This window comes from Macrobrachium rosenbergii, chromosome 20, assembly GCF_040412425.1.
Source record: "Macrobrachium rosenbergii isolate ZJJX-2024 chromosome 20, ASM4041242v1, whole genome shotgun sequence".
Classification (NCBI taxonomy): Eukaryota; Metazoa; Arthropoda; class Malacostraca; order Decapoda; family Palaemonidae; genus Macrobrachium; species Macrobrachium rosenbergii.
Window position 1 is genome coordinate 15,266,867 of NC_089760.1, and position 25,520 is coordinate 15,292,386.

The 25,520-nt window shown below is 37.2% G+C and overlaps 2 protein-coding genes across 3 annotated transcripts in view; both read right to left on the minus strand.

Moving 5' to 3' along the window:
• The window catches only part of LOC136849070 (uncharacterized), a 47,478-nt gene extending 42,447 nt beyond the window's left edge, over positions 1–5,031 (minus strand). The window contains exon 1 of one of the 2 annotated variants that reach the window (XM_067121991.1): positions 4,909–5,031. The gene's annotated coding sequence lies outside the window, so the exon portion shown is untranslated. The remainder of the gene's footprint in view (positions 1–4,908) is intronic. The other variant, XM_067121993.1, reaches the window with a different exon arrangement.
• Positions 5,032–14,949: 9,918 nt separating this feature from the next.
• The window catches only part of Nop17l (Nop17 like), a 52,115-nt gene continuing 41,544 nt past the window's right edge, over positions 14,950–25,520 (minus strand). The window contains exon 2 of the mRNA XM_067121995.1: positions 14,950–16,279. Coding sequence (XP_066978096.1) covers positions 15,431–16,279 — 849 coding nt within the window. The 3' untranslated portion in view covers positions 14,950–15,430. The remainder of the gene's footprint in view (positions 16,280–25,520) is intronic.

Below are 25,520 nucleotides of genomic sequence, written 5' to 3' on the forward strand. Positions count from 1 at the left end.
GGTTTGTTGTACCTATCATTCCCGACAGAGGGTGGGGTTGTTACCTACACTTATAGAAATTGAATTGCTACTGCGAACTTCAAATTTTTAACAGTCGATCGCATAGGAAGTATAGCTATGTAATTACAGTAAACCCCCCGTATTCGCGTTCTCATGGTTCGCGGACTCATGCATTCGCGGGTTTCTCTGTGGAACATATCTAGCCATCATTCACGGAAAATTCGCCCATTCGCGGTATTTTTCACTGAGAAATATTCACTACTTACTGTATTTTCATATAATTTTCATGAATAAATGCACTTTTTGTGATAAAACTATTAAAATACTCAGGTATATGAATTTTTACTGGGTTTTTCTTGGTTTAAGCTATCAAAATGGGCAGTTCTAGGTGTTTTTAGAGGGGTTTTAAGCATTTGCAGATTTGACCTATTCGCGGGGGTGTGTAGGACACATCCCCCGCGAATATGGGGGGTTCACTGTACTTGGTAAGATACATATATGAAAACATGTTTTCTTTCATAGCTTTTGCCATCTTCACTAAAGCAACATTTAATTTTATTGCAAATATTGAGTTAACCAATCACAAGCTCCCTATGTAAAGCAATGATGGGGGACCACAGTGGAAAACCATAGGCTCTATGGGTCAAAAGGCCATCCATTCTCTTCAGCGATAACAATAAAGAGCACTGCATGAAACTACTGAATATAAGCAAATAATGTTCCTCTATGATTTATGGAGCCTTGGTCAAGGTAAGATGGGGAAGGAGGGAGGGGCATTCCAGACTGCAAAACATTAGTTTTCAATTTCCTAAACCATTTCTTCTCATTGTGGTCACCTGTTACTGTACTGTTATACCAAAGGGGTGTACTGTAATGGGTTACCTATTCTTATCTGACAGAATGTGTTTCTCAAAATCACATCAAATGCTATCAGAAAAACTAGCTTTGACATTTGTTTTGCATTACAGATTAGCCTGAAAGTAATACAACATTTGCTAAAATTTTATATCCGATACCTGCTACTTTGGCATATAATCAACAACTTCATGAGTTTAAATTTTTTGGCAGCTGTGAGATCAATTTTTTATGTACATTGTGGGTTAAATAAAAATTTACCTTTGTTACTACAGTACTTAACTGTTTAATCTAATTTTGTTTTGGTACTGTAAATTATCTGTATGATACAACGCTTTGAAACTATAGAAAGGCAAAAAAATGTAACTATACTGATAGAACCCTTTGAGATTTGTGAAAAAGTCCAAATAACCCATAACAGCTAACATCACTGAACATCATCCACTGAAATTTTTTTTTTAAATTAACCAAAAATATTTTGACATTGGGTAAACTTAGATGACATCTGATTTTCTTGAATGAGGTTATTCACAGGAAAGGGTATTTAACCAGTCCAAAACAGAAAATCATAAATGTTTTTGACAAGAGCACCTGGTTTTTATTGCAATAAAATATAAATACAGTAGCATACCATCTCAAAATTAAATTTACATACACTGACATGGTATCCATTTGTCAACTTTATCACATTGTAAAGAAATTTCTGTTAATTGGGAAGAACACATCACTCTGATGGCTACTTCATGGCTCTTTTAATTTTGAAATCAGTTCAAAATCAAATCTGTTTTAAATCCATAGTCTATGCCAAAAGCTGGCTGAACTCTATGTGATAACATAACTGTAATTAACATACTTATTATTAACCATAACCAATAAATAAAAATTACTTTCTAAATCACTACCTTTGTTAATACAGTACATAAAAGGTTTAATTTAATTTTGTTTAACAATTTAGGCTACTGATGAAATCAGGTACAGAAGATGGCAGATACAACGCTTGTCTTTGGCATCATTCAAACTAATAATTTTAAAGTAGGGATAAAAGTTTATTTGTAAATTCCTGTTAACCATTGAAATGCTAATGACATAAAAATTGAAGGTGATAACAAATAGCATCCATTGAGAATGTTGATTTGAATCATCAAAACAGAAAATCTTGGAACATCATCCACAGGTGAAATTTTTTTAAATTAACCAAAAATCTTTTGAACATTCACAACCAAGGTAAATTCAAAAGTCTGAGATGACATCTGGCCAAATGTGGGTGGTTCAAAATTGCTCGGTCCTGAGCTGTGATGTGGATGATCCCCATTTGTTTTTCAAGGAGAATGTGAAATTTAGATTAAAAAGTTAGTGGACATAATAACAAACCATGAATGAGGTTATTTATTTTTACACAAAAGAATCAAGAATTTTTTTCAACCATTAAACCAGTCCAAAACAGAAAATCATAAATGTTTTTGACAGTCCTTCCTTAGGATTTTTATGCAATACAAATATAAATACAGTAGCATATATATCTCAAAATGAAATTTACCATACACTGACATGGTGCTAAACACTTGTCCAACTCTATCTTTACCACCAAAAAGTAAAGAAATTTCAAATGTTCTGGCTTCAAAAATTATACAAATCACCTGACTACAACACAAATTCTATGTGTACAATAAAATAAAATTATCTGATATGTTTGTTTCATTACTCACTCTTTCATTCATAGGTCTCAAAAAATTCCTCTCTCAATTCACTGCTGACATGGCATGTTAATCAATTAGTTTTTTAACCTGAATAGTGACCCCAACATTAAAACGTAAAAATTTTCCCATATATTAAAGGAAAAGTATTTCTCAGTATGCTTTGTTACTGTCAGGCTTATTCGTTGCTTTATTATAGAGCAAGCAATATTATATGAAATTCACAGCCCAGTGATAGTGCATGAAACTATAATTCACATATCCACCTTGATATTCAATTTCTGCATTATGGCCCTATTTTATGTTCCATATGCCACTGTGGTGGTGTCACAGTCATCCACTAGTGTCATTACAGTAAGTGAAACAGCCAATGATGAAGTTATTCAACTTTCATACAAGTTAAGCTGTGTTATTAGTGCTACTGAATATAACAGCCAAGAGTCAGTAGTCAGTGTTCAATGGATGTTGGGTCTAGGCTAGGCTATCATAAAATGTAAAGGTGGCTGGTTAAAAGATCTACAGCAAAAAAAAAAATGGCATTGTGGTCACTTGACAACATAAAAAATAAAAAGTAAGTTTAGGGGAACCTACATCAAAGTTGAAATATAATGTCCAATAGAGCAAAACTGTGTTGCCAAAAATACCTAAATTCTAAAGCAACACCTTGTAACACAAATTATGGAACATGCTAATACCTTGCAAAATTCAACAGATTAATAGATCTGGTGCAAGACTTTTCACTACCAGTGACACACAAATTTACATAAAAGTCATTAGCCTAAATGGAAATTTTTACTTTCATCTAACAAACTGTCAAAAAAACAAAAATCAACAGTAATTCAAAATGTTAAGAGGACCAAGCAGGGAACATTACATTTACCAAAGCAGTTGTATGACACTAATCCCTAACACAGAACAAACGTGATATAAGAAATTATCGAATGACGATCATTTTCTAAGTCTATTGTTATTGCTTAGAAGGTGTTCTGCTCATATGTTCTTGGGCACTGGGACATGATAGGTGCTTGTAGCACATGTATTATACATGAGCACTTATATGATCTTTTTCTGTTACATATTAGATAACTTTCCAGCCAATAAAAACATTGCAACTTCTCCTAACAATGTTCCCTAATATTTTCTGACTCCTCCCAGTTTTGAACACCTGATACATTCAGTTTAACAATGGCTGCCTTATGTGTAAGAATACTGTTGGCAAAGGCATTAACTTTGATTAATTTCCTACCTATGCAAAAAACATCATCATCCTTTTATCAATCCTTCAGTATTATAATCCATTCCCCTGATAAAGCCCTAGCAACTAAATTGAATTACTAAGCTTGAGACAAGAATAAGGAATATGTTGTTTATTATGCTAAAAGGGTGACTGTGGGTGTCCCATTGCTAGTTAGGGTTGGTGTGTAAATTTAGATTGTGATGAATTTCTGTACTTCACTACTGTATTATGATCTATGACACTCTAAGCCATATAAGGTTAGGTTATGATGCATTCTTGCAACTGATCTTGTGACATAGGCTAGTACCTGTCTTTCATGATGAATTTGTGATTAACAATAGTCACAGTTGCCTAGGAAATGTCGCTTTCCAACAGTTTATATTGGAAATTATGCATTTTAAACTATTCCTGTTTGTGTAATTCACTCATTTGCATTTCACCATAAAAATCAATTTCCCAATATAACTGTTATGTTCAGGAAGCTAAGGACCCAGAAACAAGTAGTTTGTACAATCAATGGCATTAACAAATCCATAAAACACGAGATTAGCACTTGCAGAAATAAGCTTATATAATTCATATTCAGCAAGAAAATAAAGAATCTGAATTACTACTTCAGCTAATTTGCAACACTAACTAGGTAGGCTAGGTTATATGCCTACTTTGGCAACTTCTATACCAGGTTCCTCAATTAATCATTCCTGTTAGAAATCTGTAAGTTAAAACTCTTCCATACCTCCCAAACAACCTAGGACCTTGGACAAGGAGCCCAACTTAGGCTTGTAACTGCATAGCCTATCCAATAGGCTAGTAAGCTAGTCATGCCTGGAAAAATAAAGTTGTCTATATGGTTAAAACGACCATACCAGGCTTGATAATTTTGTGCAGTCAAAACTACCCGGGGTCTGCCAAGTAGGCTAGAGGCCACAGCAAACTAGGCTAAACAACACTCAAAAGTACGATCCAGTTTCCTGCACGATGACAACAACGCCCACTAAACTGACTTAAGATAGAGTAGTAGTAGCTTTATCAACAGGCAAGTAAGCGGAGCTAATGTAATTACTGTTACTTTCCTAGAATCTGCGTATCAGAATCGATAATGGAAATGTATCCACCACTCACCACCTTGCGTTAGCCAGCAAGTAGCCGTGCACGACAATTCTATAGTGTTAGTGGCAAGTAACGCTCGCTACTGCATTGCGGTGACTAACATAAGCTGCCTCTGTGCTGTCGAGAGTGTCGTCTGCTGGCAGCGGTGGTGTAAACACAGTGAAGAGCATCTTTCAAAACTTAAAAAATATCTTATTCGTTCTCAAGTTTAATAATCTCAATTTTTTAATTAATCTTCAAGCTATTAATTTATTATTATACATTTTAAAAATATATTTCACATGCAAAAAATTGTTCTGAAGGTATCTGGTTAGTTCTAGGAACAAGATTAAAAATAAAAAGATGGCTTGATTAAAGTGGTTTTTATTATAAGGTCAACCCTCAATGTTTAAATGAATATAAGCTGAATACGGTACACAGTACCGTGATGTATACAAATCGGTGAAAGTGAACGACCAGTATAAACAGTACAAGTAAGCAGCATAATTAATATGCTGAGAACTGAGTGCTGTGATGTTGTAGCCTATATATTTTGGCACAAATTAACGAAAGTATAAACAGTACCCATAATCAGTTACCGTACTTTTGTCGTAGAAAACTGAGAACTGTCTTTAATTCAGAGCAATCTAAGGAAATGCATTTTGCAAAAGGAGTTTAGAACTGATATTGTTACAAGATATCATGAGAACTTTTTCTTTCTTTTTTTCTGAATGTTAGAATGGATTAACTTTAAAAATCGGCCCTCACTTTAGCTGTCAACAAATTGATATACACGAAGTGAAAACAAAATGGTAAGCTATGTTATGGAAAAGTTCACTGCATTGCCCAAAAGTATTCCCTGCGATTTAAGAAAGAATTTTTATATTCAGAACAAATCAATTTATAGTGAAATATTGCGTACGTCCACTTGCCTATGCCGTTTGAAATTAGAAAACTGAAAGCTTCGCAGGGACAGTGACAGATTTTTTTATTGTCATCTATTGACTTTTTTTCGTGTTCTGGCGCTTAAGAGTCTTTGATGAATCATTCAAGTGCATCTACGATTTTCATAAAATATCTAAAAGCTTTAACCTAATTCTGTATTGTCATGGCTCGTTTTGAATTGTTTCATTTTAGAAGTAGGCTGTGCTAGTTTTCACAGGACAATTTGTTATGACTCTAATTACCGTGTTGCAAAGGGTCCATTTTCAGGTTCTTGGTATATTGTTGCTGTAAGAGATCTTTTCCATTTTTTTATTATTCTTTATCACGAAGTACCACGCCACACATTTCACCAAGACCTAACATATCTGATTTAACTCTTATGCTAATACGTAGTCCATTAAGCTCAATAAGGATGGGCGTGACCACATCCTGTAGTGATTTATTCATTGTATATTTGGCTATCTTGTCAATAAACCTTGTAACTTCTTTGACAAATAATTTGGCAGACCATTATAGAGACTTCAAGTTGTTTGCTCTTGTGATACGTAGTTATGAACAAACGCTATCAGTGCAAGTATTTCTTTTTAAGAAGGTCGCATTTTAGGTGATAAATATTTTTAGCACATTTAATAATATTGATCTGTCATTGTCAGATGCTCATCAACTAATACTCATAGTTTCCTTGTTTTCTTTACTATTTGCATTTCTGTACTATTAATTTTTACTCCTCTGATGTCAAGTTTTCGGGGGTTTCTTTTTGACAGCAGTAATAAACATTCTGGTCTATTATAATCTCTCTGGGGTTGTTGTCGTGTATTCTATATTTTTTAGTCACTGGTTCTTGCCTTTAATAAATTCTTTCGTATTCGCTTCTTTTTCGTTTTACGGGACATTTGTTATCATGATCTTTGGTGTCAATTAATCTTTTTATCAGCTGTAATGATCACTTCCTCGTTTTTCCCCATTACCTTTAACGTTAACTTACTTTTTCCTTGATCTCATTATTAGCAGCTGGCACGTTTTTTCTTTGTCTGAAAGCGACTTGAGTAAGTGTTCATCCTGTGTCCTCTTTGTAGAGTCCATTGAAATTTCACGAAACATTAATATAATGCTTTCCTTTTGTGCAGTAGCTTTCACTACAGAGTCAGTTAACTGTAGGAATAATGTATTCTCTTCTCTCTTTTTTATCAGTTTGTCCGCATTGTTATTTTCCTCTGGTTTTGCAACAGTATTTCCCATTTCTTTATCCCTGGCTTCCATTTTTTCGTCAGAATAGCGCCTCTTCTGTGTTGAATTCATGGATCACTCTTCTGCCCCATCGATTTTTCTGAGTCGATATTTAATTTTTTTTTTTTTTTTTTTTTTTTTTTTTTTTTTTTTTTTCTGCCATGTTAAATACCGTTGTTGCTGTTCCATTACAGCGCATGTGTTAACTCTGGCTACAAACTTCAATTTCAGTCTCATTTGCATCTTCTAATGCGGCACAAACATATGATTAGTGTTCTTTGTATGTAATTCATGGTGCTTCAACATATCACAGTCTTGCCATCATTTTATTTTTCCGTATTATGTAGACTTTGTTTGATTGTTTGTTTGTATTTATTTTACTTTTCATCCTCTATTTTTCCATTTTCAGTTTCCTGGCCATATACCTCCCCCTTCCCCCAACTCCACAGAGATCATTTTCAACACGTCCTCTCATGGCAACCTCTCGAGGCTCAAGTATCCTAGAATCAGGTCTAACAAGATCGCATATTGTTCATCGCTTATTTCAAGATTCCTTGAGAACTTTTTGTTTCCCGTGAAGTAAATAGTTATGTGCTCAAGCCTTTCATGATTGAAGCAATTTATTTTAAATTCAGTTTTTTTCCGTGTCCTACGTAATCTCAAATCCACTTATTTCTATAAAATCCCGTCACCAATCAAAGCTCTATCAATTAATGTTTCGTACTTGACCTGGAGAAAAACAGCTTTGCCTTAAGGTCTGATTCACATCGAATGATTTTCTCATTAATCCTGCTTGACTTGATATTTGTGAAGTGAACTGTTCAAATGCTGCTTCGTAATGAGAGAGAGAGAGAAAAAAAAACGCAGTTTACTAGACTTGTGATTTTGTTGTTAGATTGTTTTTGTCAGATTAAACTATCTTTATATCTTTATGGCAGCGAGGAAGAGCTAGTTGTTGAGACAAAAATACGAGTATACCATCTGAATTTGTTTATCCCTAATTACATGTCCCAAACTATTCAGTTACTGAGATTGCGCCTCCTAGATATTTAAGCTGCTTTCATCACTCTTCAGTTGATTTAACTCCTTCCCTATACGTATAATTTTGCTCTTGCGTTTCGCTGAGTATCTTGCGATCCCCTCAGTAACGCTACCCTTCGGTGGGGTTTCAGTCTGTCTCTGGTTACTCTCTTTTTCAGTCGCAGGGCTAATTATTTTGATGGAGGGGGACCAAAGGATGACAGATCAGTTCAAATCAAACTTGATCACTGTAACAAGAGAGAGCGACAAGGAAAGACGGACAGACAAAGACACAGAATAATGTGAAATGAGAGCGAGAGAGAGAGAGATTTAACATAAATACTTAAAATTCGTCGTAGTAATAAGAACTCTCTGTATTGACAACCTCACGATGTGTGTACGAGTTTACAGAGAAAGAGAGGGGAGGGGGGAATAGTAAAGATGAGAGGATTCTAGAGACATACCCTCGATCTTACTACTTCCACACAATACCTGTGACCAAGGAAGCAGTGGTAGCAAGCAGTCAAACAGTAATCAATAACGGAGTAAAAAGCAACATCCATTTTTTATCAAATAGCGAAGGGTGGCAACTATCTAGCGGAGCACAATAAGGTTATCTCAAGCTGTTTTATGCGAATTCTCCGACTGTACAAGTCACAACATTGTTTAAACTACTTGATAACATCTCTGGAAAATTTTTTTCTTAATCTGGTTCTCAACCACTATTAGTAGTAAACCGACTTCTCTCAATTCCAATCTTGCCCAGTACCATTGTTTAAGAAGTGTATGTCAGTGTTGCATTAACAACCCTCGATTTGTACCACTGGTATTGCAACGATTAGTCTTATGTGCTTCTCCCTTTATCTTCCCACGTGCGTTAATAAACGTGGTAAATTTTTTTTTTAATCTTTTCCTTCCTTTCTTTTAATCATACGTGGCAGGTTTCCTAAGTTACCCTTCAGTCTTCCTCAGGCTTTATGGCCATTTAATGAACCTCTGTCATCACTAAATTCCCTAAATAGTGAAGCGTTTCTCGTAATGGTTCGTTTGCCGCAGTCAGTCCCGTGCACTTTTTCTCTCTTTAATACTAACTCGTGCAAGTCATATCGGACGAGGCTTGAAGTTTCATAACTCAGGAACGTTTCGAAGTGTAGCTAAATATTTCGCATCGTATTGACCACATTTTGAAACGTAAAGCAGTAATCAAACATTTTCCCTACACGATCAAACCACCTACATCAGCTGACATTATTTTACCTTCCCTGGTCTTGTTACTGTCTCTTTCCAAAGGAAGTAACGATTGATCAACAGGCCATTCGTGCCTTACAAAATGCTCCTTCTTTAGACATTTCTTCTTATTCACCCCTTGTCCATAACTTGTGAAAAGAAAGAAGAGAAGAGATGTAGGATTACCTTTCCCAGCATCTCTTGCTTTGTCCTATTTTTTGCTTATTGCCGAAAATGGTAAAAACCCCATTTTCTTCTTCTAGGTATCCTGACTCAAGTGTAGTTTCCTTCAAACGTAAGGGACCATATTATGTGCACTCTCAATACATGTGAATTACTTCAGTTCCAGTACAGATGGAATCCACGCCTTGCCCTTACTGCAAGAAGAGAAATAAAAATATACACCTCTCATAAAGCTTTAAAACAACTAACAAAAGTAAACCGTACTTTTCCATGAAATTTGGTTATTTTTCTGGCTTCACATAAGCATAAAGCTAAACATGAATCGACGCTCGGGAACTACGAAGGCAGTTTCATCTAGAGCGTAAAACACAAAGGTTAAATAACAACTCTATAACCAGTTATAACGTATACCACATAGATGACATAATATACCCTCGGTACCTCCATTTCATGACATCACTAGACATTTTTGTTGTTCATTATTTCCTGGACAGAAATAAGATAGCTAGGAGGTTGTTACATCATTTTCATGTACGCGAAGATAAGTGAAGATCCAGCTCATGATAGCCCTTCATTTTTTTGGAGAAGGATGAACAGGGTGCGAGAAAGAAGATTCTCGTATTGAGAGAGAGAGAGAGAGAGAGAGAGAGAGAGAGAGAGAGAGAGAGCTGCAGTGACCCTGTATCGCATCGCAGCGAGGTGCGACATAACTTCAGACATTACTTGGCCTTAAAATCTTGGTTATGTGGCTCCTCGGCACCTGCTGCGCCTATTTTTTTATATTAATTTTACGGTGTTGTGTGATATTTTGTTATTTGTGGCCGACTGTAACCTCGTTTTACACTTCAGCTAATTGTTTCCTCAACCAACTTTCATTTCGTGATAACATGGGACTACATTGTGTCTGCATGTTAGAGGCAGGATTAATTAAGAGAGGTGTACCCTATTCATCCTGGTTAGAGGGACAGAAACATTTATTGACGCCTTACTGATATATTCGTATAGAAATATGCGACCGCCACAACACCACATGGAGAGAGAGAGAGAGAGAGAGAGAGAGAGAGAGAGAGAGAGAGAGAGACATTTATTGACGCCTTACTGATATATTCGTATAGAAATATGCGACCGCCACAACACTACATGGAGAGAGAGAGAGAGAGAGAGAGAGAGAGAGAGAGAGAGAGAGAGAGAGAGAGAGAGAGAGAGAGAGAGAGAGTTTCAAATTCCTCTCACCACACACGTAAGGAATCTAATAAGACTATACCTTTAAGCGCCAGCAGAATCAACTGAAAAAACGAGCCTGTCTTGAAAGATATGGCGGGTACACAATGAGCTATAGTTGCTATTCTTGTAGGAAGATAGTGCTGGTCTTAAGCCATCTTGGTTCTTTGCTCTTATGATTGACAGTCAGACTCTGGTGTTGACAGATTAACCGGGATTTATGTCAACAAGTGAGGCTAATTTTCCTAGATTAAGTTGGCCTTATGCCATTAAGAATTTTTACTCTTGGCCAAGAGGGAATTAAGTCTATCTGTCAGCACAGGCTCTTGTTGCGAACAGCTCTTAATTAATGTGATTAGAATTGTTGTTGCAGCTGATAATCTGAACCAAATGCTTTGGGAGTGTGCAAGTGATTACATGCACTCATTTTGATGGTCATTCCATACGCAAGTAACATTTCCAACTGAAACGAGGTAATCATAGTTGGAATCTTGTCGGGGAATACAAATGGCGACAAACTTAAACTCCCCAACAAAGTTGTGATTGAATAAAGTATTAATTCACTTGCACATGAACTAAACATTACATTATAATTAACCTTGACCATCTGACATAACAGGCAAAGTCGGCCACATGAAATTCCAACCCCCATCTCTTTTACAGCCGATATTTCGGGAGACGGGAGATTGGTGCCAGTATAAACCAACCTCATTCGTCTGGATGAGATGTTAGCTCGGAATGGTGCAGAAAGATAAGCGATAAAAGCGTCTGGCAAGAAAAACACACAGCCTATGAAGACTTTTCTTTCTTTGCCATTTCTTGACGGTGTTTATTTACTGGCGTCTTTCTTAAATCCCAAGGGCGTAAATTATAATGTTTTATTATTTTGTTCGTGTGTATTATGTATTACCTTTTAGTAAACATTTCAGGAATGTTTTAAGCACTATTGACATCATTACAACTGAAGAGTCCTTCATTGCTACGGGAATTTAAAATTCAATGACTGATATCAGTAACAACGCGCAATATCCAATCGACCATTGCTCTTTCAACCAAGCCAGTGCTTCCATTTGAGTCGTTTCACCGAGCTAACCATCAACGTTCTGTACACCTTGCACTTTTCCACACTGCCTTAAATCTGTATTCAAAAATTTTCACACCGCCTTAAATCTGTATTCAAAAAAGTATTATTTTTGTTGATAACAAAAGTACATCTGTTATTCTTTACCGTTGAATTTAGTGCTCTGCTCAGTGATATAATTGCGTTCCAAATGAATAAAGATCAACAGTTAGAATCTTGCAATATATCACCTATGTATTACAATCTCACAACCATGATGGACTCGATCAAAATGTTTTCAAGTCCCAGTCATCAATCTTTTCGAAACATCTCACTACTGACAAGATTAAATAAAACAAAAATGTATAAATATTAAATATTTTTATTCCATTTTCAACTACAAATCTTGCAGTTCCAAAATAACACATAAATACATACAGCATCTGAGCCGAAAACAAAACCAGTGATGTACTGTAAATTGTACTTTCTCGTAATGCAGATTACATCATATCTCAAAGAGCTTTTCAAAGGCTTCCAGACCGGTACTTGCTGTGGTACTTCCCATGACACCGAGAGAGAGAGAGAGAGAGAGAGAGAGAGAGAGAGAGAGAGAGAGAGAGAGAGAGAGAGAGAGAGAGAGAGAGAGAGAGTCACAGTAACAGTAACCCAGAAACCACAACAGATCTTGAAAAATTATTCCTGGAAGGTGGAAATTGGTACAAAATTCATTGGTTACAAACTGTCATTTCTACACATCTCTTAATACAGAACTAGTCTGTAGTGATGACATCCAAATAAAGTACATAAACCACCCGCCCCCCCAAACAAAATAATAATGCATTGAAATGTCATTCGATTACATAAAAAAAAAAATGGAAAGGCCTTGTGTTAAACAAGCGATGTGCATCTCGTACATCGAAAGCAATGACTTTATACTGAAATACCATAAGTACGACCTATCATGAGTTTACATAGCATCAATGTCCAGTATTCATTTAATAAAGGATACAACAAACCTTACCTCTACTGCAGTGAATGAAGCCGAGCCTCTATTACACTCAAAGCAACAATTAAAAGAGTACAAATGATAACCAACATAATTTATTTGAATAAGTCATAACAAAATCAGATTTGAAAATATATTTGTAAAATGTAAAAATGATACTAAGTGTTACATATATGTATATATATTATATGTATACATATATATATATATATATATATATATATATATATATATATATATATATATATATATATATATATATATACACACACATATATATATATCCTGTGGCAGGTATAAACCGCGCCATTCGAGGACAACAAACTACCATATAGATGGAAAGAAATTAAGGCATATAAAGCATCAACTGAGTCACTTGGTGCTATGAAAATACAGTCAGGAGTAATATTGTACACTTACAGAATAACCAGCTAACTGTATGTTACAACATTCAACAGCTGAAATCATATATACTGAAAAACCGAATAATAACTCATCTACTGTACAAGACCAACCAGTTAGCATACAAAGTTCTGAAACTCTGTGGGCTCGACCAACAAACATGTTAATTACGAGTCGCCCCCACGTGATAATAATGGACATCTTCATTTTGAATAGGCAGAATATCCCTGCGTAGATGGCACACCTCCGACAAAGAATAAAAACAAGGGCAAACTCAAAATCCACATTTCACGAAACACTTTCTGTATAAGACTCGATTGTCGGTAACACGACTGGCAGTGTGGACTTGATATAGCACAGAAACTATTCTCTAATTTACAGTATTTTCAAAATTCTCCATCATAACCTTAAACTTCGCTGGCTGAACGACAAATGGCTTAGAAAACGTGTCAGTATCATGAAAATACCAGAGCATAAGCATCACATGCAAATTCATATCTTTGAAATAAAAAGTTCATACTACAGGAACACGTGATGTACACATGCATGTGTACCACCAGGAAAATGAAACACCAGGTACTGTATAAACCCTGACCGGTTTCGCTTTAGTTTTGTGAGGTATCTTCAAGAAGACTGATATGTGAGTTAGAAATTTGCAATATACATGCTAGAGAGATTGCGAATGAATCCACAAACAGCTGGAAAAATTTTATTCTGGGCAAAGCAATAAATGTTTTAGACAATACATTAAGGGCAGACAAAAGGACCTTTTAGAAAGCTGCTTGTACTACCATATAGTAATAATTTCAGACATTCCTTCCTCATCTCCGTATGAACTTTGGAGTAAATAGAGCCTTAACGAACAATAAAAAAGCGAGAAAAGCATTTCCAAGCAACTCTCCCGGCAATACTATGTTTACTGTAAGTCCTATTCAAGTAATCTGACAGTTTTTATACTGGTCAAATTCGAAATCACTGGATGAGATAATATAACAGAAAAAAAATCTACAAGATAAGCAAATAAGTGAGCAATTTTTGCTCACGCTGTGAAAACAATTAAGCCACGAATTGGGATCAGGCTAAATAGATAGTTTATTCCATTAATCCAAAGCAAAGAAAGAATACAGAACACAGTTTTATATATGTGTGTGTATATATATATATATATATATATATATATATATATATATATATATATATATATATATATATATATATATATATATATATATAGATAGATAGAGAGAGAGAGAGAGAGAGAGAGAGAGTAGATACTCGTGACACATATATTATGTGTGTATGTATGTATGTATATATATATGTATATGTATATATATATATATATATATATATATATATATATATATATATATATATATATATATATATATATATATATATATATATATAGTTCTTTCACTAAATATCAGTTACCATGAAGATGTCTTAGAAAACTAAAAGGTGAAACTGGTCATGAATTACACTGAAGTGCTTCACTTTTCCAACCATGGTTGGCCCAACATCTACCACACGCCTTCCAAATTACTTATTGAACAAAGGATCTAATGAAGAAAAGAGATCCACCAGCAATGCTCTAATTTTCCAAAGACACTGTGCCTTAAATTACCATCTCCCGGCAAAGAGATCATCTACAATAACATTATGCTGGATTATGCACATGAATGGGTCTTGTACTATTGGCGTGAGGTGGTTACTACTTTCAAGACTTCAACCTCATTTTGGAATCATACCAATACTTCACAGTACCTCTAAAGTAATAAGGTTTATTTTTTTCTTCTTCTACTGCTTCCTAGGTATGGCGAAAGATACATTTTCCTTTTAAAATTATGCAGATATTCAATCAAAATAAAAAAAAAAGTGTTTTAAGACATCCTTTTAAAAAGAACACAAAAAAATCACAAAAAAGCACCGGTCAGTCTTTACAAATGCAAAATGGGAAAAGAAAAGAATCATATCAAATCTGTTTCAACCAATTGAAAATCTTTAAAATATAACATATGATGCACGAAGCATCAACTATGGTAAATAAGAACCAAAAATGCTATTATATTATCCCTATATATATTATGTATAATGAATTCATGCACTTGTACTACGCTCGCATACTTAAGTGAAGTTTAATTATTTATACCCAAAAGGGTGTCCTTGCATGCTGCGTTTATTATAGACAGCACGAAGGAGAAATGAAAGAAAAGGATATTTGGAAAATAACCAATGGTTCAGGTACGTCAGTGATGCTCAGATTATGGTTCAATGTCCAACTGAAAGATGAAGTTATTGGCGGGTTCGAACTTCTTGTTCTTCTTCTTGTTCTTCTTCTTCTTCTTGCTCGTCTTGACGACGAAGCCTTCTCCGTCCTCGTTCTCACTACTGGCAGTGGTGTTGCTTTTGTTGTTGGAAACACAGCTGCTGTTGCTGCTGCTATTATTACTATTATTATTTTCGACATCCAAATCCACATCAACAAACGTACTGTTATCAGGCGACGATGCCATTTTGTCAGCGACGTCACAGAGAATGTCGTCAGCCTCTGCTGTGGCATCAGTGTCATCCTCGTCGGTGGTGGTGGTGGTCGTGAGGTCGCCACTTGAAGGACCAGGGTCACTGTGGCACTGACTAGCATCGCTGTCTCTGTCGCTGCCCTCGGAGGCACGGCGATTGCGGCACTTCTGCTTCTTGAGGGCCTTCTTCTGGTTCTTGGCTCTCTGGCCTAGAATGGAAGAGTTGGAGCGGAAGAGCTGGCGTGACACAACGTCGTTGAAACGGACGCTCTTCTTCTCGCCCAAAAGGATGGTCAAGCTCTCCTCCACGCTCTCCTCTCCATCGCGATCCTCCAAGAGGTCCACCTCCAAAGGTGACTCGAGGGACGCGAGGGACTCCAAGGGCGTGACCGAACTTAACTGAGACTCGCTAAGGGAGCGAGAGCGGCGTTTCAGAATGCCCCTGGGCCAAGAGCAAGTCGGCCCTTTGAGTCTCAATCCGGGCATCGTCGGGATCTCCTCGCACATGCTGACAGCTCGGGTGACCCTGGGTTTCCTGACGACGCCTTCAGCCATGTTCTGCTTGAGGGGGGAAGCATCTCCCAGACCATGCTGCAACAAAACAAGAGAAATGAACATTAACTGAATTGCACAAAGTGGGTTAAAAAATACCTCCTGAAAAAAAACACGCACACCTACGAAATGAGTTAAGTGAACCTGGATCAGTTTCATAACATCACAAATACAGTTTCACAATTCAATCCAACGCTAAGAAGCAACTTCAGACAGATTACACCGGTGTGTGTTAACACATTAAACCCATGAGATATCGCTCACTGCAATACAATACACGATAATAACAACTGTTTCCATAATTAACAATTTAACGACGACTAAAATGAGAAACAATAGCTAAAAATGTTTTAATATTCCCCACTCACTATCTCGCGCGCGTGGAAAACTCTGAAGGAAAAAATTTCACTCAGGTCTGAGGAATTATATTGCTCCGGTTCCTTGGAGCATTAATACCCCTGGTGTGAGCGCAACCACGGCTACTTAGCTGCCTCAGCAGAACCAAACAGTTACTCCTGTCAATAATAATCCCAAGTAACGACACTACAGGCGTTTGTTGCACGGGCCTAGCAAAGCTCTTTGGAAACCGGTATTGTCAAGGGCTATCTCTTTAAATGCAATGCAAACAAGCATTTCAGCACCAAGATACACCAGGACAACTAAGGAAAATATTTCTTCATATTTTGACTGCTGCTGGTTTCCCCACAAACTCAGATGAGGGCGGTGCTTGTGCTGAAAAATGCTAGATGAGAGAGAGAGAGAGAGAGAGAGAGAGAGAGAGAGAGAGAGAGAGAGAGAGAGAGAGAGAGAGAGAGAGAGAGAGAGAGAGAGAGAGAGAGAGAGCAAGCCGAAGGTTACGAGATAAACGTCTAAGATGCGAGCTTCTCCAGAATTTGCTCCGGACATAATGCGACTGGCAACTGACAGCTAAAGGTCAAAGTCGTTAATCAAGATTCTGCTCATGATTTTCGAAAGCAAACACGGATAATATACACGAAGTGTTGAGTACAGGATAATTAATAATAATTATAGCAAACTAAGACACGCTGCATGTTGCAACGGTACGTGTGTGTGTGTGTGTGTGTGTGTGTATCCCACAGGGAAAATGAAACACTGGGTATAGATCCTGAACAGTTTCGTGTTTATATCTAAAGGCATTTTCGAGAGGACTGATACACCCAGAGTTTCACTTTCCCTGTGGTACACATCATATGTATACCACGCGTCACTCGGATTTTAAGCGTGTACACACGTATCTCTAAAATTAATATGTATGTGTGTATATATACAGTATATATATAGTATATATATATATATATATATATATATATATATATATATATATATATATATATATATATATATATATATATTATATTTCTTCTTCTTCGTTTTAATATATATAATTAGTTTAAATTACAAGTCTTTACTTAGGGCTATTACCAACAAAAATACAAATGAAGTAATTGCAGTGTCCAGTTAGAAAACTTGAAAAATCTTCCGGTGAAATTTCAGACTTAGGTGCCAACAGCTCTAAGTCAATTCCGTTCGTATTAACTTACTTTCTTAAAACATACTATGCATACCATACTATCACACATACAAATATATACATATATACATACATACATACATAAATACACAAACACGCACCCGTGGCTGAAATCACGCACGTCCATTATTGTGTTTTTCTGCGTCTGTCAGCAAAGGAAAAACGTGTTTCGCAGTCTTTATACTGCACCGTCTGATGCAGAAATAGAAAAGTTGAAAGTTACAATGGATCCTTCGTCTGCGACTTCGGAAAAGGGATGAAATAACATCAGACCTCGACTGCGTGCCTCGACTTTTCAATCCAGATTGCAGATGCTCTGGAGCGAAAGAAAATAACAACTGCGCTGGGAACACGTGCACGGAGAGCGAGACGAGGATTTCTTCTTGGGGCGGAGATGGTACAAAAGTGCTGAATATATAGAGTATAGGTTCGAGTAACGTATAAACCCCAACGTCATGAGATCTAAGATCTCAAAGAAACGACAGCGTTCATCAAGTCATAATTGTCGCCATCGCCTCAGCTTCTATTAAAACTTCAAGTAGATCGGAATTGTGGAAAATCTTAAATATTGAAATAAGGGGATCCAGTGAATATACCTAAATTGGTATTCTATTAGTTAATTAAAAACTACTTAAGCCAAATTATGAAACTGATTTAGTAATACTGAATCTCATTCTGTCCATATTAACAAGATTAGTTCCTAGTTAGGTAAGTTATAATTTAGACAAGAACAGTAGGTCCAAGTTGAATATACCTTAATAAATGAAATGGCCTCAATTTGATATGGTCATTATATCTGTAGCAGTGATATATTCTCAAATCTCATCATTTAGAATTTTTGTATTTGTCTGAAATATCTTATGACTTGTATTATACATACACAAAACGCACACGCATCTATATATTATATATATATATATATATATATATATATATATATATATATATATATATATATATTAATGGCATACAGCAGGGTCCATAAAACACATCAAAAGACCATAATTTATTCACGAGACGTTTCACATATATGCTCATTTTCAATCTGCAAATATAACAAAAATCGTTAAAATTTACAAATATATATATATATATATCCATATATATATATATAATTTATATATATATGCTCATTTTCAATCTGCAAATATAACAAAAATCAAATTTATATATACATGTGCGTGTATGTGTGTGTGTGTGTGTGTGTGTGTGTGTGTGTGTGTGTGTGTGTGTGTGTGTGTGTGTGTGTAAAGAGCACAATGATGGACCCTACTTCTGAAATACATGTCAACTGTAAGGCTATGGTGTCAGATAGAGAAAGGGAAAGAAGGAGGGGTGGCGGTGGATTCCGTACCTGCGAATGTTCCACCGGGATGTACGTCAAGCGATTAAGCACAGGGCAAACCACCAGCCCATAAACACTGTTTATTAACTGACAGCGACTCTTCACCACAAACGCATCGTCAGTGTCAATGTTGTGGCACTTCCTTGCACCGTAGGACATCATCTCTACTGCTCGGTTCAACTTACGTTTCACCATAAGGATCAGTAACCTGAGTCTTTTAAGCCCTGGAACGCTGGCAGTTCTACTGTCACATACAGGCTTTCTTCAACCAAGAAGAGAAAATGGGACGAAAATAAAAATTAAAACTTACTACGGAAAAATTATTTAAACATGTTTTCACTATACTTGAATTCATAATGCATTTGCAAGGTGACGCACAATAGCAACATAACATTCTTAATACGCATAATAATTTTTGTACACAGACCAACACCGTCACGTCAGCGCTTCGTAGCTTTTCTATGCCTAAAGAACACGCGACACCAATCTCAACTTCCATTTTCAACATAACGACATCATGCACGAGTTCAATGGCAAACGGCAGAATTTGCCTGCACTTGCTTTAAGAACACTTATGGCGTCTTCGCGACAGAAAGTGAGGAGTCAAGAAGTACCGAATGCGTGTGACAATGCGTGTGACATTTGCTCAAGATTCAGGAAATGCTGAACAGCTTTTGGGGGGTCACATCAAACAAGGCGCAAAATTCTCGGCCAACTCACTCCGAGCCTCCGTTTGAGGATGTGGTTTTGTCAATACGACGCTTATAACAAAAAAAGCATTTAATATAAAAAAAGACACACAGTAAAGGCAAATAAACCTCTACATTAATTCTAGCACGTTATGATGCTCAAAGTCGTGACAACTAACACAAGAAACCAACACTCGAGAACAGTGAAAAAAATTAATTGTACACTATAATGCCTACGCACGTCTGTCTAGGCACAGCGGAGACTAAATACATAATGAGGGAGAGAAGACGAGGGAAGAAATAAGAGAAAGAAGGGATGGGAGGGGGGGATAGCAACATAACAGAGTCAATCACTCTTAAATCCCCAAGAGCCAGCCCCCAACCTCCAATCCCCCTCCCCCAAAGAGGATAAACAGGAGCAATTCTCCTCCCTACGGCGTTTCTTGTTGTCGGATGCAAGTAAGGTTCCTGGAGAGAGAGAGAGAGAGAGAGAGAGAGAGAGAGAGAGAGAGAGAGAGAGAGAGAGAGAGAGATTTTGTTGACATACTGATTTATCCTAACAGCAGCACAGAACGGGCGCTTTTCCTCTCATCATCATCAGTCTATAGCGACGAGCGAGAGATGTTGCTATATTAAACAGGCCGGATACAAGCACGGGCTCTTCTTCATATTAGACGCAGCTCGTAGTGACAGGAGAGAAAGAGAGCCTGATGACGCGTGCGTGTGAGCGTGACAGAACAACTGAAGAGGGGGAAGGGGAGGGGCGTAATCCTCAGGAAGGAGCAGGCGAGGGGAAGCGAGACGACGACGTCGTCCTTGGGGCGATTCAGGTCGGTTGATTAGAGAATGATCGTAGGGAATAAAAGGCCGCGACGGGAACTACCAATCGATGCCTTCGCACGTGAAGCAAAAAGACTCTTTACTGACGAGTAAATATAACAACACAACCGATAATCATATGATCCACTCCCAATAAGGCCTCAAAATCTGAAATGTATCTTAGTACTTGTCGAGATAAGCGCAAGAATGAAATAATATAAAACGATTGAAATATATGACTATTTCTTACGTAAACATCACCTGACAAAGGCTAGAATTATTGTCGAAATGACCATAAAATTGTGGAAACATCTACAGCTACAATTTGCCACTAATGTTCGTTTTACAGGTGACACATTGTAAATCATTTCCTCGTGAGACCAAGATAAAAATGGCTTGAAGTGGCAATTGCTTACGGCCAACAGAGGTGCGTGCAAAGCGCTGATCCAATAGGTAGTGAAACGGTACTTCTCCCTGATACTGTTATCACGTGCTCTCTCTAATCCTCTTTCATGCGCTCATGAATAAGGCTAGGCAGACTAAAAAAAAAAAAAAATGCAGTCCAAACTAACTATGGTAATGATACATGTGGTAGCATCTGTAACTATAAGTATTTTGCTACCACTACAGTGACTGTGGACTAATTTTACCAAAGGTAAGAAGGAAAAGCAAGCTCATGAAACATCTAAAATTAGTGGGCCAACTCCTAAAGTGTTAGTATTAATACCTGGTTCATCACTGGAACCACTAGTATTGACATAGAAAGAGTGCCAAAATTAATAAAGCCCAGAAGGTAGCATGCTGTGTCCCACTGCCCAGTGAACTGTGTGATTCAACGATTAGATCACAGAGTTGAGTTTTATTTTTGTTAGGGCTAGAGACTGACAACATCATAATATTTGAAAGATTGTGATGTTGTCAGTCTCTAGCCCTTACAAAAATAAAACTCACGATACTATAAGCACTGCAGAATGAAGCCTTATGATCTTGGGTCGTGTACCGAAAGAAATCTTGAAATCACTAAACAATGAAGACGAAAAGCAACTCCTATCACATAAACAGGTTATAATGGAATCTGGAAAAAGAGTAACGGACTCTTTTCAAGCGCCTGGTCTGTCACCATACTCTCTATCTTGCAACATTCCTCAGTGAAGAACAAGAGGAATTTGTTTCTGGTGATAGAAATTCATTTCTCGCTATAATGTGGTTCGGATTCCACAATAAGCTGTAGGTCCCGTTGCTGGGTAACCAATTGGTTCTTAGCCACGTAAAAATAAATCTAATCCTTCGGGCCAGCCCTAGGAGAGCTGTTAATCAGCTCAGTGGTCTGGTTAAACTAAGATATACTTATCCTCTCAGGAAGATACCTAACACAAGCGTATCTACTTCAGAGTTGAAAATGAAAACTGAAGTTCCATAAAATCTAATCCACCAGGAAAGTCGTCCACGACGAGAAGACAAACAGAACACACTGCAATCCGCAAATACTTTTTTTACACCGACAGATCACTGACTGAAGATGGGAGGGCCGGATATAGAATCCAGGAAAAAGAGGGGAGCTCAGAAGTAAGAGAATTAGAGATAAACGTGTCAGGACACTCGTACATTGAATTACTGGGAATAATACGCTCTCTCAATACCGCCAACAAGAACAACAGTAAAGTATCATTGCAGCACACAGTGCCACGGCTGTACAGTCATTACGGTCCATGTGACCAAAGTTCAGTCTCAGGGAACAACACATTCAGAAAAAAAACTAATTAAAACCTCACACAGAAACACTGGAGGAAGTGAACTCGCTCAGCAAAGTGCAAAACGGGGAGCTACGAAAAATTATACAGGTCACGATCTTATTAGTTGAATATATTTAGTTTAGAAAGTCGGAGGCAAATCTTTAAATCAATATAATGAATGCTTGCTGAACGAACTGTTAGTTTAGTCATTCTGTACAGAAATGCTTTGCAGGGAATGAAGTTTGAAGAGTAAATGTAATCAAGCTGTACTCGGCACTAGGTTACAGCAAATAACGGAAGGCAGAATCCTACTACAGTTGGAGCATATCTGTGGTAGTTCTCGAAACTTAACTCACGCCATGTATCAAATACATCGGCGAGTCGAACTATTGTATATCACTCTCATATAACTTTACAGCCAACATAAAGGAGTCTTAATGATAATTGTTATTATTTCAAAGTCTGCATAATTGCAATAATCACCTGACCAACAGGATACAATCATGTTCAACTATATATTAAAAAAACAAAATCTGACGCAAGCTGTACTCAGTCCGTCCAAGAGCTTGAGGTGCAACTGCCGCTATTCTTTGAAGGTGTTTTTTAACTCTGGGACGTACTACCTTTATTTGTGGCTTATTTGACTGTGTTGTGACCCTGTAACATATGAGAGAGAGAGAGAGAGAGAGAGAGAGAGAGAGAGAGAGAGAGAGAGAGAGAGAGAGAGAGAGAGAAATACGAGTAAGGCAAGTACGTTCAAATCAAACATTACGTTTGAAAATCACCAATCTCGTCTACTTCCTGCTTTTTTTCCACAGAATTTAACACCAACGTGAAAGACCCAGCTTCATAAGGGCACAACTATTCATATAAACTTCATAAACACTTCAGCAACGGAGCAGGAGTAAATGAATTTGCAAAGCGGTTAAAGCACGTCACCACCGGATGGAAGTCTATTAACAGTTCTTAGGAGGTTTGGGAAGAGTGGAATAAAACGAACAACCTAATATCGCTATGACTACCATTGCACTACTGAGAGAGAGAGAGAGAGAGAGAGAGAGAGAGAGAGAGAGAGAGAGAGAGAGAGAGAGAGAGAGTTAATGGAAGCGTGATATAGAATTTAATGAAGAGATTCGGCTTCGTGGTGGAGAAAAAACTTTGCTTAATGGCTTCCCTATTCCCTACATTAACAAAACATGTTACTAGTCAAATGGCGCGAGAGGATTAAAGAACAAAAATTACGAAGGTTAATATTCGTTGTGTTGTATTACTTCACCCACCTGTGACACCAACCGTTATATTAGATTAGGTTTGAAAGGACAGTCCCACGAAAAACCTTTATCTAAAAACCAAGGATGGCAAAAATTGAAGAAGCAACATACAAATGACATTAAAAGATAAGCAAAGAAACATGAGAAATAAAACATTACGTAGATTTAACATCGTGAGTCGACAATCTTTGTTAAGAATTACTCTAAACAAAATGAAAGCAAAAATTAAAACCTCTACATATTTTTTGCCAGTAAAATCTCCATACTGAAGGGAAACTTACTGTACTGCTAGTATCGTGGCATTAAGAAGTTTATTTGATATTTCTAGAACGCAGGATCCTCGTCATTTTCTGATCGCTGTAACATCCACCCTAATCAATGTAAACCGCAAAACCTTGAATGTTGTTTCAAAGAAACGTTACCTTCTTAAAGTTTCACCAGCCACGAATGAACGTGTCCAGTTTGACCGAGGCAGACAACTGTCAATAAGTATGACAATCCAGCAACTGATGAGAAGTTAAGTATACCTTAGTTTAACCAGACCACTGAGCTGATTAACAGCTCTCCTAGGGCTGGCCCGAAGGATTAGACTTATTTTACGTGGCTAAGAACCTATTGGTTACCTATCGAGGGGACCTACAGCTTATTGTGGAATCCGAACCACATTATACCGCGAAATGAATTTCTATCACCAGAAATAAATTCCTCTAATTCTTCATTGGCCGGTCGGAGACTCGAACTCGGGCCTAGCCGAGTGCTAGCCGAGAACTCTATCGACTCCTCCAACAAGGAACTGAGCAACTGATGAGAGAAATCCAAGAATAGATGAAATATGATCACAGCCAAGAAAGAACTCGCCTACGATAGGCAACGGATGAAAAGGTTTCTCCTCGCACAAGATGGACAAATGAGGCAATTGGAATCCAAGCTACCCAATGGAATCATTACGACCTCTTCCGTCATCAAGTTCCATGCACTCCAAAATAAGGTACTTGAAGAGGTATAGGTATGGCATCCCCTGTGAAGTGAAAATAATCAACGCCGTTCACATCAACTTTAAATAGCATAGGTTTCAAGCGAGTTTACATTTCCAAATGTCGAAAACACTGGCGAAAATTCCTTCCACTCTTTCGCATATTAAGTACATCAACTTCCAAAGGCGGTTACTATTACGCCTAACTGGAAAAACACGCTGCAAATATTACGTAAAAAATGAGCCTAACTGGACAACCATGCTGCAAATATTACATAAAAAATTAAACTATGTCAAAAGACCTACACATTTTGTCCCTATAAATGTTACATACTTTATGGACAAACGACTTTAACCGCCCATCAAAAAGTAAGGCACATGAGGGAAAAAACCGAAATAGTTTGAAGGAATCTATTTTAATTCGAAGCTTTTGTAACTCAAAACATGAATTAAAGACCACAAAGTGAGTGATTAACATAAGTAATATAGTTATTAACCTAACTAATATAGTAACAGCCTTGAGATATCTTTACAGCCATAGATATATTTGCTTTTACGAGAGAGAGAGAGAGAGAGAGAGAGAGAGAGAGAGAGAGAGAGAGAGAGAGAGAGAATATTTACATACGACCTTGGACGCAGTCTCATCTCTCCCCCTAAGCGCATGAACATGAAAGGTGAGATACTGAAAGAGGGGGAGACGAAAACAAGATTACGAGTGGAAACATGAGAAGGGAAATGGTAGAGTTAAATGGGAAAAGGGAAGATAATAGTAAAAAAAAAAAAAAAAAAAAAAAAAAAAAAATCCCTTATAGGGGGGCACGTCAGCGTCCCCCTTTAAACACAGCGCCACGCACCTCGACCTTGCAAACTCTTGCGCTCCCTGATGTTATTGCCCTCC